The sequence below is a fragment of the Martes martes genome, assembly GCF_963455335.1.
Source record: "Martes martes genome assembly, chromosome: 4".
Lineage (NCBI taxonomy): Eukaryota > Metazoa > Chordata > Mammalia > Carnivora > Mustelidae > Martes > Martes martes.
The window spans coordinates 159,647,115-159,661,909 of NC_137891.1; the positions used below are offsets into that span (position 1 = coordinate 159,647,115).

The following is a 14,795-nucleotide window of genomic DNA, read 5'->3' on the forward strand; positions in this document are numbered from 1 at the left end:
TCCGCACACTCAGCCTGCTTCGTAAGGATGCCTTCTCTGCCCGAGTTAGAGGAGGCCTTTGAATTGCTCAAAGAAGAGCCTTTGCTGAGTTATAACCTTCTGTTGACAAAAGTCAGTCACTGCCTTTGCTGGAGGGCTGTCATTTGAAGACGTAGGTGACCTCGTGCACCCGTCACTGCCCCTGTCTGAAGTACCACAGGAAAAAGTTCTTTGCAAGCAAAACTTAGCTTCATGCAAAGAACTCAGCTATGTCTCCCTTTTTGGCTACCAGAGCCTGGTAATGGACCCCTTGCCCCTCTCCCCTTTGGCTGCTAGAAAAAGCTGGAGGAACCTGCCAGAATGACCCTCCCAGCTGTTGTTTGGCAGAGTAGCCAAGGCTGTGTTAGACTGTGGGTTTGCACGGACTGAGGCAGTGGGTTTTAGCTTTTCCATGAAACACGGGCTTGGGTTAGCAAGGGCAATAAAATCAGGAATGGTGCCCCTTGTGGATACCTTCAGAGCCCAAGGCCAGAGAAGGAATAATACTAAGCTGAGAATAATCCATTCTCAGATTATTGGGATTATATGGGAAAACTCATCCCTGAATCACACCCCAGCACCTCCTCCTCCACCAGCTGTAGGATCAGCCCACGTTTGTCCAGTGACATCCATATCCGTTATCATGTTGGACCCCACTGCAGCCCCAAGACGCAACTGAGGCAGGACTTGATGTTATCCCATTGTATAGATTGGGAAATGGAGGCTTTGGGAGCTGAACCTGCCTCAGAGCGGAGCCTAGGCCTCCCATCCCTGACTTCCCTGCCATTCCCAGAGCCTGCCCTCCCCCATCTCCCGCTCCTACCACCCCACATAGCCACAGTCCTCAGAACTGCCGGTGGCATTCAGGTCACCCAACGCCTCTGTGAATGCAGGTGAGGGAGGTTCGGGCCGTGCTCAGGTGCACGGAGGTGGGGGCTGTGACTTCTGGTCGAGTCTCTCTGGTTAATCTTCTAGGGATGTCACCGTGTCTCACAGAGTCCATGCTGCATGGGTTGTGGACACATTGCAGTAACTCTCCCTTCTCTTGTGTGTATGTGTATTTCTGTGTGTGTGCTTTCATCACTAGAAGAGCGTGACTTCCCCTCTGTGGCCACGGATCTCCAACACGGACCCCAGGGGAGAAGGGGCTGGACCGAGCTGCCTGAGGCAGCCAGCGTGGCTTCTCCAGCGCCAGGACGAGGGATGAGTGGGATGTGCCTGCAGATGTCTCTAGCCTCCGACCACTCGCATAGCACACAGGGGACTTGTGGGTGGCCACTCGCCACTGCCAACTGAAACAGTATGATGGCAACATTGACATCCTTCATGACGTTTCCACAACAGACATTCAAGCAGAAAGTGCTGGCGCATTTTCTGTCTTCAAAGTAGAGGGCCATGCCTCACCCATGTGAATAGTTTCGGCCCCAATGACCTGCTCTGAGTCCACTCGCAGCCAGTGACACTTGCAAAAAACTCCCAAAGCCCATCTTGGGTTTGGCTTCCGCAGCTCTTGACCAATGTGGCCAAAGCCAGACGCCTCCTTGGGACACTTGGATTATTCATAAATGCAGCCTACCCCAGCCCTCCCTGAATAGCATCTGAAGTCTCTGGGGAGGTCATGGATCCTGAACAAAGTGTCAAGGGCACCAAGAAGGCTGAGGGAAGTCCCCGGAAGCGGCTGACCAAAGGAGAGGCCGTGCAGGCCAGTGTTTCGTCTGGCGCCCCGTACCCAGGCAGCAGCACAGCTGTCCCCCAAGAGGGCCCTCTCCAGGAGCTCCTAGCCCCGCAGCCCTTCTCAGGCCCCCCATCAGTTCTTAGGGAAGGCTCTCAGGAGAAAACAGGCCAGCAGCAGAAGCCCCCCAAGAGGTCCTCCATCGACACCTCCATCTCCATCTCGCAGCTTCCGCAACACCCTCTGACACCAGCATTCATGTCACCTGGCAAACCAGAGCATCTCCTAGAGGGGTCCACATGGCAGCTGGTCGACCCCATGAGACCTGGACCCTCAAGCTCTTTCGTGACCCCTGGGCTTCATCCGCCAGGCCAGCTCCTCCCTTCCCACGCTTCCATCATCCCTCCTGAGGACCTGCCTGGCCTCCCCAAAGTCTTTGTGCCCCGTCCCTCCCAGGTGTCCTTGAAGCCCCCAGAAGAGGCACATAAGAAGGAGAGGAAACCCCAGAAGCCAGGCAAGTACATATGTCAGTACTGCAGCCGGCCCTGCGCCAAGCCCAGTGTGCTCCAGAAACATATCCGCTCGCACACCGGCGAGAGACCCTACCCCTGTGGCCCCTGCGGCTTCTCGTTCAAGACCAAGAGTAACCTGTATAAGCACAGGAAGTCCCATGCCCACCGCATCAAAGCTGGCCTGGCCTCAGGAGTGGGCGGCGAGATGTATCCCCCGGGACTGGAGATGGAGAGGGTCCCCGGGGAGGAGTTCGAGGAGCCCACTGAGGGGGAAAGCACAGATTCGGAAGAAGAAACGGGCAGCGCATCTGCCCACCCCACAGAGCTCTCCCCCAGGCCTAAGCACCCTCTTCTGTCCAGCGGTCTGTATAGCTCCGGGAGCCAGGGCTCCAGCCACGAGCGCTGTTCCCTGTCCCAGTCCAGCTCAGCCCCATCACTCGAGGACCCCACTCCGTTCACGGAGCCCTCATCAGAACACCCCCTGAGCCAGAAACCCGAAGACACCCACACCATAAAGCAGAAGCTGGCCCTCCGCTTGAGTGAGAGGAAGAAGGTGATGGATGAGCAGGCGTTTCTGAGCCCAGGCAGCAAAGGGAGTACAGAATCTGGGTATTTCTCCCGCTCCGAGAGCGCCGAGCAGCAGGTCAGCCCCCCAAACACCAACGCCAGGTCCTACGCCGAGATCATCTTGGGCAAGTGCGGGCGGATCGGGCAGCGGACCGCCATGCTGACGGCCACCTCCACCCAGCCCCTCCTGCCCCTGGCCACTGAAGACAAGCCCAGCCTGGTGCCTTTGTCTGTGCCTCGGACGCAGGTCATCGAGCACATCACCAAGCTCATCACCATCAACGAGGCCGTGGTGGACACCAGCGAGATCGACAGCGTGAAGCCAAGGAGGAGCTCGCTGTCCAGGCGCAGCAGCATGGAGTCACCCAAATCCAGCCTCTACCGGGAGCCCCTGTCGTCCCACGGCGAGAAAGCCACCAAGCCCGAACAATCACTGCTGAGCCTCCAGCACCCGCCCAGCACCACTCCCCCTGTGCCTCTGCTGAGAAGCCATTCAATGCCTTCTACCACCTGCACCCTCAGCACCCCCCATCACACCTTCCGAGGTAGCTACTCCTTCGACGACCATGTCGCCGACTCGGAAGCCCTGAGCCGCAGCAGTCACGTGTTTACCTCCCACCCCCGGATGCTCAAGCGCCAGCCGGCCATCGAACTACCTTTGGGAGGGGAGTACAGTTCGGAGGAGGCGGGGCCCAGTAGCAAAGACACGGCCTCCAAGCCCGCAGACGAGCCAGAAGCCAAGGAAAGCGATCTCACCAAAAAGACAAAGAAGGGTTTGAAAATGAAAGGGGTGATCTATGAATGTAACATATGTGGTGCTCGGTACAAGAAGAGGGACAACTACGAAGCCCATCGAAAGTACTACTGCTCAGAGCTTCAGATCTCAAAGCCCGTCTCTGCAGGTGGTACTCACGCGTCCCCGGAGGCGGAAAAGAGCCAGGCCGAGCACGAGCCCTGGTCCCAGATGATGCATTACAAACTGGGGACCACCTTGGAACTCACTCCACTGAGGAAGAGGAGGAAAGAGAAGAGCCTTGGGGATGAGGAAGAGCCACCTGCCTTCGAGTCGACAAAAAGTCAGTTCAGCAGCTCTGGCCCATCGGATGCTTCTCGGAACCTTCCCCTGGAGTCCACCAAGTCACCAGCAGAGCCGAGTAAGTCAGTGCCCTCCCTGGAGGGACCCACGGGCTTCCAGCCAAGGACTCCCAAGCCAGGGTCTGGTCTAGAGTCAGGGAAGGAGAGGAGAACAACATCCAAAGAAATCTCTGTCATCCAGCACACCAGCTCCTTCGAGAAGTCCGACTCTCTGGAGCAGCCCAGCGGCTTGGAAGGGGAAGACAAGCCCCCGGTCCCATTCTCCTCCCCGCCCCCTGCCCCGCACGGACGCTCAGCCCACTCCCTGCAGCCCAGGCTGGTCCGCCAGCCCAACATTCAGGTCCCCGAGATCCTGGTGACTGAGGAGCCCGACCGGCCAGACACGGAGCCTGAGCCGCCCCCTAAGGAACCCGAGAAGACGGAGGAATTCCAGTGGCCCCAGCGCAGCCAGACGCTTGCCCAGCTCCCAGCTGAGAAGCTGCCGCCCAAGAAGAAGAGGCTGCGCCTGGCAGAGATGGCCCAGTCATCGGGGGAGTCCAGCTTTGAGTCGTCCGCACCCCTGTCTCGCAGTCCCAGCCAAGAGAGCAGTGTCTCCCTGAGCGGGTCCAGCCGCTCCGCCTCCTTCGAGAGGGATGACCACGGAAAAGCCGAGGCCCCTGGGCTCTCATCCGACCCACGCCCCAAACCCTTGGGCACCCACATGCTGACTGTCCCCAGCCACCACCCACACACCCGAGAGATGCGGAGGTCAGCCTCAGAGCAGAGCCCCAACATCTCCCATCCTGCCCATATGACTGAGACACGCAGCAAATCATTTGACTACGGCAGCTTGTCCTTGACAGGCCCCTCTGTGCTGGCCCCGGCAGCCCCCGCGACCCCCGTGGTCCCGCCAGCCCTGCCAGAGAGAAGGAAATGCTTTTTGGTGAGACAGGCCTCTCTGAGCAGGCCTCCAGACACCGAGCTAGAGGCCACCCCCAAGGGGAGACAGGAGAGTGAGGAACCAAAGCCCTCATGCAGTAAACCTTCCACCAAAAGCTCACTGCTCCAGAGTTCCTCAGCGGCCTCCTCGCACAGCGGGCACGTGGGAGGCAAGAGCCAGGTACAGGACAGACCCCCGCTGGGGTCCACTCCACCCTACACAGAAGCCCTGCAGGTGTTCCACCACCCCATTGCCCAGCTGCCCCTGCATGAGAAGCCGTACCTGCCCCCGCCCGTCTCCCTTTTCTCCTTCCAGCACCTCTTACAGCATGAGCCGGGACAGTCTTCAGAGTTCTTCTCCTCCCAGGCCATGTCCAGCCTCCTCTCCGCACCATACTCTATGCCCCCTCTTCCTCCCTCCTTATTTCAAGCCCCGCCACTTCCTCTCCAGCCTACTGTTCTGCACCCGGGCCAGCTCCCCCTCCCCCAGCTCCTGCCTCACCCAGCCAGCATCCCCTTCCGGCAGCCCCCTTCGTTTCTCCCTGTGCCCTACCCAGCCTCGTCAGCACTCTCTTCTGGATTCTTCCTGCCTCTGCAATCCCAGTTCTCGCTTCCACTCCCTGGGGATGTGGAAAGCCATCTGCCCCAGATCAAAACCAGCCCGGCCCCACTGGCAACAGGAAGCACGGGCCTTTCCCCCAGCACAGAGTATGGCAGTGATGTCCAGCTGCCCCCCAGGGATCCCCCAGCCAGCTGCTCGGCACCCACATCAGCCCCTCCGCCTACCCTGCCGGCCTGTCCCGACGCCACGGTGTCCCTGGTTGTGCCCGTCCGCATTCAGACCAACATGCCGTCCTATGGGAGTGTCATGTACACCACCCTCTCCCAGCTCCTGGTCACCCAGTCCCAAGGCAGCTCAGCAACTGCGACTCTTCCCAAGTGTGAGGAGCCCCCGTGCAAAGGGACGACAGTGTGTGGGACAGACGTGTACGAGGTCAGGCCTGGCTCGGCTGGGGGAAGTGAAGAGCAGAGCAGAGGCTTCCCGACTCCATACTTGAGAGTGCCTGTGACGTTACCAGAAAGAAAAGGCACTTCCCTGTCATCAGAGACTGTCATGAGCTTGGAGGGGAGTTCTTCCACAGTCGGGGGGAGCAAACGCGTCCTTTCACCGGCTGGCAGCCTGGAACTTACCATGGAAACCCAGCAGCAAAAACGGGTGAAGGAAGAGGAGGCTTCCAAGGCGGATGAAACACTCGAGCTGGTAAAACCATGCAGCGTGGTGCTGACCAGCACAGAGGACAGCAAGAGGCCAGAGAAATCCCACCTGGGAAGCCAGGGACAGGGCAGGAGGGAGCTAGAAACAGCATCCAGCCTATCCTCAGATCCTTCTGACCCAAAGGAAATGACTCCCCCTCCGCACTCCTCATTGCCCCATGCAACAGCCCCAGCCTCAGAGGCATTGAAGGAATATACCCAGCCATCCAGTAAGCCTCACCGAAGAGGGCTGCCCCCACTGAGTGTGAAGAAAGAAGATTCCAAGGAACAACCTGACCTCCCTCCACTGGCACCTTCCAGCTCGCTGCCTCTGTCAGAAACGTCCCCCAGGCCAGCCAAGTCACAAGAAGGTACGGACTCAAAGAAGGTACTGCAGTCCCCCAGCCTCCACACGACCACTAATGTCAGTTGGTGCTATTTAAACTACATTAAGCCAAATCACATCCAGCATGCAGATAGGAGGTCCTCTGTTTACGCTGGTTGGTGCATAAGTTTGTACAACCCCAACCTTCCGGGGGTTTCCACTAAAGCTGCTTTGTCCCTCCTGAGGTCTAAGCAGAAGGTGAGCAAAGAAACATACACCATGGCCACAGCTCCGCATCCTGAGACAGGAAGGCTTGTGCCATCCAGCTCCCGCAAGCCCCGCATGACAGAGGTAAGTCAGCTTTAGAGGTTCTGCTGAGCTTTTAAAGGCACATTCCCCTCAAGTTCTATTTGCATAACTAGAGCCGGGTGAGTGGGCGGGTTTGCCCCCTGTCAGCTGTGACTGGGCATCTTATAAGGAACCATATTTATTGGGTTTCTTTGTCAGTGTGTCTCTCCCATCGCCAGACTAGATACATTCCAGTGAAATGAGCTTTAAAGTTGTCCTGTTTTCCCATTAGCCGCTATTGTCAAATCAAAGACACAGTCAGAGCCAGGGTGAAAAAGTTCTCCAAGAAACCGAGTTGGAAAACTTGGCTGGTGGGAAAGCCTGCTACATTTTCAAAACTTTATGCCACTCCACGTGTTCCTCCGTGATCCTGTTAGCCTTCTCCTGATTTTCTTATTCTCCACACCTGCTATTTCCATTCTCTGGTAGCACTCAAAATCTTCCCACTCCCCAGGTTTCTAGAATGTGACACCAGCAGCTCCTGCTTTCTCTCCCAGGATAGCCAGCAGAGCTTGGCTGCAGTGTTCCTCGTTGCCACTGGGGGCAAGATCACTCACAGCCTGACCCATCTACACCATGTGGCAGCACCCAGCTCTGACCAAGGTTGCAGGTTCTCCTCCAGTGCCTCTGGCCCGAGCCTGCTTCAGGAGCCATACAACGAACTGACCCCTGCCAGTCCAGGGAGTTTGACATTTGATAATTCCCAATTTGCCTCAGATACATGACACCCGCATACCCCGGTAGGGCCAGCCTGAGCACCCAGGCCATGCAAAGCTACACCAACTTGGTGTGTGTGGAATAAGAGTTGGTCTTGTTGATTGAGTCTCCTCGGTGTGCCAGGCGCTGTGCCGAACCCAGTCAGTGCTGTCTCTAGCCGGGAGGCAGCCAGACCACCTCCCAGCTCAGCTATGGATGAGGGACCCAAGGGTCAGAGGGTGAGAGATGTCAAGGTCACATAGCAGGTCTTTGGCACACTCAGAATTTGAACTTGGACCTCTCTGACTCCAGAGAATCAATTTTTTTTCTTTCTATTATTGGAGGAAACAAAACCAGAAAAGTGACTGCAGATTGTTAAATATTCATCAAAGTGTCTTCAGATCAGATGCTTTGATCAAATCAGGCCTAAATCCACTAAACTAAATTCATATCACAGACACACGAACAAAACTGTGTTCAGGAGCTCCTCCTATATTCGTCTCCTCCTCTTTGATCACCCAGTGAATTTCGTGCACCAAATCCGTCCTTAGCTCAGCTGGCTAGTCTTCACAGGATTGTTTCCCAGACCTAATCTCTAAATATCCTTGTCAGTTTACAGACATCCCTAGATGAGATCTCCATGTTTGCCATAAACATTGTGACTGATTTCTCTCCAGCATGTCTTCCCCCCAAGATGCTGTTGTAATTGTATTCATACTTACAACTTCTCATGCCCCTGCGGTGGGCCACGTCGTGTAGAACTTTGCTTTCATCCTCACAACCACCTTGAAAATTAGGGTACTGTATCACCACTTTATAGATTAAATGGCCAGTTCAGAGAAGTTAGGTAAGCTGAAGAGAGCTGCACAATAAATGTCAGCACCGCGATTCAAAACCAGACCTCACTCCAAAGCCCTTTCCAACGATCTGGACTTCCTCTGTTTGAATGACTATACACTAAAAGTCCGTGTAAGAGAAAGGAAGAGTTAACTTAATTGAGTTTGGCCATCTTTGCCTTAAAAGGCAGCTTTCATCAAATGAGCTGAAACCTGCAAATTTTTTTTTTAAATAAAATGCTAGATTCACTGGCGTGTTTCCTACCAGAAGTGCACCCGTATGGTGTATTCATATAGCTGCATGGCCCACCACTTCATGCCTTCCTACAATTACACACCTCTCTCTCTGGCCTCTGTTTGCATAGCTCCAGTGATGGGGAGCTCATCACCTCTTGGTAAAACCCAACCAGTCTTTGGACAGTACTTTAAGAGAGTTCTTTCCTGAGCTGTCATTTGTCTTATAGTTTCCATTCTCTGTTAGTAGCTCTGAAAAGCCCTTTGGACTACTTTAGCATTGTAAAGATCTTCCAAACTGTCCTCATGTAGGTCTAGGCCACACTATCAAATTTCAGTTGGGTCACAGGTATTTTTTCCCCCATATCTAAGCCCTGGAGAAACCCCAGCTTAGACAAAAAAGTCACTTTGCAGCCATGTCCCATTTCCCAGTTTCTCCTGCTTTTTTTTTTTTTTCCCCTTTGGGGGTCACTTTGACAACCACATATTGCAAACAGATTGAAAACAAGGACTCAGTGCCACATTTCCCACTACCTCACATACTAGCTGTGTGACTTGGGCCAGTCGCCTCTTCTGTCTGTGCCTTGGTTTCCTCATCTATAAACTAGAGATGCAAAAAATACTCAGCTCTTAGGGCTGTGGAGGTAAGTGAGTTAAAATATACAAAGTGTGTTCAGAACAGTGCTTGGCACACCAGCACTCAACAATCATTTTTACGATGTAAAGACAATCATATTATTGTCTTTAAAAGCCAATGCGGACTCCTGGTCCCCCTCTCAGTTCCAACAGTGTTTCCTAATAGAATGGCACATTGCCACCAAACCAGTCTCCTCCAGCTCTGCCCAGACATCACAGCTGGTTGCGAGAGGAAAGTCCTCCGTCCGCCTGTGGAAGTCCCCCTTGGTCATTCCACAGATGACGCAGATGGCAGGCCGAGATAGGAGTGAAAGGAGCATGTTCTGGAACTCCACGGGCATGGCTCAGTATCTGCTGCCTTCTGCTAGAGCAGCAGAACGTAGCCTCCCTCGGTTTCCACTCCTCATCTCCAGTGCTGACAAGACAGTTTGGGGGAGGGGGGTCACTGAGTCATAGACATTGGCCCTAGGATGATCTAAATCCCCTTGGAGGTGAACTAAGCCCGAAAAGAAGAGGGCTTAGAGCCACCCAAGCATGGCTCAGCGTGCAATGGAGTCTGTGTGGGATTAACACCCAAGTCCCCTGACTCCCAACCAGCTCCCTTTCTGCTCAGCCCAAGCCCCCCATATAAGGGCAAACAGCACGGCTGGCCCGGGAGCCTGTGGTTTAGACTGTCCTGGCACCAAGAGACATGGGTGCTTCTCCCATGGGCTGTAACCATGACCGTAACTGACAATGGTGTGAAGTAGGAAGAGAGTCTCACTCCGGGCACGGCTGGCCCCAGTCCCCAGCCCAGCACCGCAGCTCCCTATGCAGGGGTGTGCCCACTGCTGCTGCTCTTAGAGGGTCTAGAGGACCTGTTTCCCTCCTGAGCCAGCTCCCACCACTGAGGCCCATAGCTCTGTGGAGAGAATGGGTTCCCTTAGACTACCGGCCAGAGACTGCACACCCCCCTCCAGGTGCATGCCCATCAGTGTGCACACAAAGGCTTGGTCAGGGCCCTCAGAAGACCTGCACTCTGCTCCCCGCAATGCCCTTAACTTGCAGGGTGACCTTCATTTTCTGATTTGTAAAAGAGAATTGGAGCAACTAATCTCGGCGTGGAGCCTTCATTTATTTGCTCCCCCTCCCTCACACATCTTCTCTGAGGCAGGCCTTGTTTTGGGTGCAGGTGTGACCGAGGACACCAAGATAAAGGCCTGTCCCCAGAAGGTTCTAGACTAGTGTGAAAAGAAAAAGCAAACAGGGCTCTCGTGGGAAGGCCTTGGTCTTCCCAGGACAAAGTCCTATTGGGAGTCCCAGTTTGGACACCAACTAACCAGGTGGCCTTGGGAGAAGGGATTTCAGCTCTCTGGGGAGCCAGCTCCTTTCTGCCAACTGGAGCTTCTAGCATATCTTCGCAGGGTGGAGGGAAGAGGAGTGCGGCGCACGCAGGGCCCCCGAAGGCCCCGTTCCACAACTCCCACTCCACACAGTGCTTGTGTCATTGACTTTGTGATTTTGTCATTCCTGTGGTGGGCCAGGTTCACCTCCCTTCGCTGGTTTCCCCGGAAGGCCAGAAAGATCTAGCTAGAGTGCAGAAGGAAGAAGAGAAGCGAGGGAAGCCGGAGGAGGACGCTCCCACCTCCAAACGAGGGGAGCCAGCGAGGATCAAAATCTTCGAAGGAGGGTAAGAATCGTATCTGGTTGGCAGTGTTTGGTTCTGCTTCCTGTGGAGGCAGAGGCGGGACCATCCGTGGTGAGAGGCGGTGAGTGTCTCCCCAGGCCGCGCTGCGCCCATGGGCGCTTTCCAGCAGCCGCCACCTTCGTGGGACTCGCTGGCCGTCTCTGGTCCCCAACGCCGGGCTCTCTGGCGGGGGATGGGAGCCGGCTGTGTGCCGAGGACTGGAGCAATCTGGGTCTTCCTCCAGCCCCTTCTTTCTTCAGATGTCAACTGCGTTTCTAGTCGCTGCACTGGGGCTGACAGCGCGCCGCCTAGGTCCGTGTCCCGACTGCCATCTACCTTGTGCATGTTCCCCCAGATCACTCTGTCCTGTGCAAACAGCCACCTCGGCATGTCCACTGTCCCACAGGGGACTCAGGCTCTGCCCACATGCTGTTCGCCGGGCTGATCACAAAGGCACTGCTCACTCCAACTGTCTACACCGGTCTCCATTCAGACTGGTCGGGGCCCGGGACTCATTGGTTGGTAAATATTTGGAATATCGTCGCTGGTTTTTTTACCCTTGGTGCGTATCTTTGGAAACCCAACGATCTAAGCATCTCACAACTCACACTGTGGGGCCCTCTGGGCTTCGGAAGGGTGCCTTGTTGTGGACTTGCTTTGTGGAAGTTTTGTGCCAGCTGTGTTCTGTGTGACCACGTGTTTGCTCCCAGGGATGTGGTGTCTGTCTCAGGGTCCTGTGTCTGTGTCCCCAGTGTGATCAACGCAGCCCTCGTCCCACCCAGTCCCAAGGGACGATAGCACTACCTGCCAAGGCGGAGAGTCCTCACGAGCGTGAGCACCTACAAACGGGGGGTGTCACTGGGGACCTGCCAATCCCCAGCACCTGCGGGTGCCTAACTCTCCAAATCAAAGTGGGAGGTGCCGGATTCCTCTGTTGGTTGGGGAGAGCAGAGATGGCCAAGCTCCCCAAGGCCACCGGAGGGCATCTTCTGGTGGCAATGAGGAACAGGGGCTGTCGGGAGAGGGGGTGTTTGGAAACAAAATTGGAGGAGTTGGGTTGTCGCAACTGGGGGTCAATGGAAGGGGTCAAGGATGGCCAAAAAAAAAAAAAAAATGCAATGGTAGAGTTTTCTCTCCCTAGAGAGAAACCCGTCTAGAGTTCCAGTAGCGGCTCCATTGAGAAATAGTAGCCCAAAGGGGTGGTTTTTTTTTGTTTGTCTTGGTTTTGTGGGGGGTTGGTACAAAATGGTGGTCTTATTAAAGCATAAAGGACCTGTGGGCAGAAAGAGCAGCTGCCCCGGTTTTGTGAGGTGTGGCTGATTACATATTTGGAAGTTGGGGGAGGTAAAGAAGAAGGAGGTTTCAAAAGGATTTTTATATATTTTTTTAATTTTATTTTATTTTTTCAGTGTTCCAAGATTTCATTGTTTATGCACCACACCCAGTGTTCCATGCAATACTTGCCCACCTTAATACCCACCACCAGGCTCACCCAGCCCCCCACCCCCCTTCCCTCCAAAACCCTCAGTTTGTTTCTCAGAGTCCACAGTCTCTCATGGTTCGTCTCAAATCCAAGAGTTTTTCAAAATACTAAGCCTCTTTCCAACTGAGGGCAGACCGGCTTTGTCCCTGCTATTTGAATAGAGCGCCCTCTTGTGTCTCTGTGTCTCATATCACTGGGTACCGAAGAGGCCCCCTAAGACTTCATTCATCCTAGGACTGATGCATCTGGTCACAATGACTTGCCTTCTCGCCTCTGGCTTCAAGAACTGTCTGTGAGACGCTGAGGGGATGCTGAGGGATAGCTGCTGTGCACCAAGAGGTTTGCTTCTTCCCTGAGAAGCAGCAGCCTCCAGACTGGAGATGGGGGTCCCCAAGGTGGCTCCCTGCTGCCCTCATTTCCCTGGGAAGCCCGAGCTCAGGAAGGGCAGCTGGCAGGAACCTCTCCCCTTTCCAGTCACTTCACCTGGAGTCTCTGCCTTCATCTGAAATGTGAGAGGTTACCCCTGAGTCCCCTTCTCTTCCTACAGCCTGGGCCTTGGGACCCCCCTCCCCCCACTGTCCCATCCAGGGTGCCACTTAGTCCCACCTGCTCTGTTCCAGGATCTCCCTCCCTTTCCAGGCTCACCCTCCCTACCTCTCCCTCTTAGCTTTCTCCTGCTCAAACTAGCCGTCAAGTCTCCAGCTCTGTTTCCTCATCCGTAAGAGGGTAAAGGACATGATTTATGGGTTGAGCAGGAGGTCCTGTGTTCCCCCACGTTAAGGGTCGTGGTTCAGGATACTGACAAATGGGCATCAGAGCATGTTGTCACTGCTGGAGCCACCTCGTGTGTCCCCCTCCCTCTGGGATGACCTGGCTTGGTTCTGCGGACTGTGAGACATGGCTTCCTCATGCTCACTCGCCATGTCCAGCTGGGGCAGTTTGGGGTCACATGGTGTCACCCATCAGATTCTTTTCTCCTGCAGCCCAGCTGTCCCATCGAGGCCCCCACTGTGCCTCCCACCCCCAGCTTCTGGCGATCCCTCTCCATTCATGGTTCTCTGAGGGCTGCTCTCTGCCCCCAGGAATGTTTGGAAATTTGGGGGGCATGTTCTAGATTGCCGTGTAATGGGGGGACACCTCCAGCATTTCATGGATGGGGCCAAGGATGCGACCATCCATTCTACCAGCCATGAGACCCCTTGTCCCCTTCAATCTGCCGAGGGTGTCCCCCCACCCAGAAACTAACTGTATCCTTCAAGTACCTCCATCTGAGGCCACTTGTCTTCGACTGGTTTCTCCCTTTTTTCTTTCTTTTTCTACTTCTTTCCTTTCTTTCTTTTTTTTTTTTTTTTTTTTTTAAACACAGCAAGCATTGCTATTCCTCAAGGACCTGTTTGATAAGGGTCTGTGGTGGGCTTCTGTCCTTAGGGGTCACTCAGAGACCGGGTGATGGAGACTGAGAGAGGAAGGTGAGAAATAGTCAGCTGTGCACTGGCCCTTACAACTTCCCAGAAGCTTCTATTCCCGTGATTGGCCAGGGCGAGCCCCCTGTGGCCTCACCTGCTTCGGGGAGAATGGGGGGAGCACTCCCGTGCACATGGGGGACCCCAGAGATATTCAGTCAACAGTGCTAATGACTTCAGTGGGTCTCACATCTGTCTGCACCTTGTTTTTCCTCCACAGCGTTGTTGAAATGTATCCTTGTTGATTGACGTAGATTGAATTTGTAGCCAAAAGTCGAAAAGCCAGACACAAAGAGGGAATGTCATGAGTCCCATGCTCATGAGTCTTTTTATCACTAGTCAAACTACTCGCTGGTCTCCCTACCCTTTGTCTTTGACCTCCAACCTAGCAATCGATCAATTCATCAGTCCATCCAGGAGGACCGATTTATTCAATGCTTTCTGGGTGCCTGTGCCCGAAGATACCAAGAGCCAAGGGGGTAAACCATGGTTCTGTGCTCCAGGTGCTGGGAGACTGGTTCGGGTGGCAACAAGGGCTGGGTGCTGATGTGTGGACTGCTAATGTCGAGATGCTCCCAGCATGCGGGAACCTCTGGGGCTGGACAGCCAGAAAGGGCTTCCTGGACAGAGTGGAGATAGGCCTGGGAAGGTGGAGGAGATGGGGACGGGTGGAGAGGGAAGGTAGCTGGGTCAGCAGTCTGGGTGTAATGGTGACTCGTGTACCTGGTCAGTTGGACTGATTTCTTTTGACCTTGAGTTTTCTCCCTTGTCAGCATCATCTCTCTCTTCTTCAAACCTTGTCACTGCATGAGCAACACCGAATCTGGGTCTCCAGATAGACCCTCACTCCTGAACTGTATACCCTTGCTTCTGATGCCTCCTGGGCCCCTCAACTTCAGCATGTGCTAACCAGACCACCAAGAGAATCTTCTGCATCCGGATCTCAGATGATGTACCCACACATTGACACTCAAAACCTTAGTATCATCTTGGGCACCTTTTCCCCTGACCGCCCCCCCCCAGACTTCTAGTTAGTCCCCAAATTCTGGTGTCCACATGAAGTGGTTCATAA

General features: G+C 54.7%; 1 protein-coding gene across 2 annotated transcripts in view; it reads left to right on the forward strand.

Moving 5' to 3' along the window:
• Positions 1-1,618: 1,618 nt before the first annotated feature.
• Positions 1,619-14,795, forward strand: part of HIVEP3 (HIVEP zinc finger 3) — a gene marked incomplete at its 5' end in the record, with an annotated part of 56,731 nt that continues 43,554 nt past the window's right edge. Inside the window, 2 exons of one of the 2 annotated variants that reach the window (XM_080802163.1) lie at positions 1,619-6,712; positions 10,635-10,780. In XM_080802163.1, the coding sequence (XP_080658289.1) occupies positions 1,637-6,712; positions 10,635-10,780 (5,222 nt within the window). The remainder of the gene's footprint in view (positions 6,713-10,634; positions 10,781-14,795) is intronic. The other variant, XM_080802162.1, reaches the window with a different exon arrangement.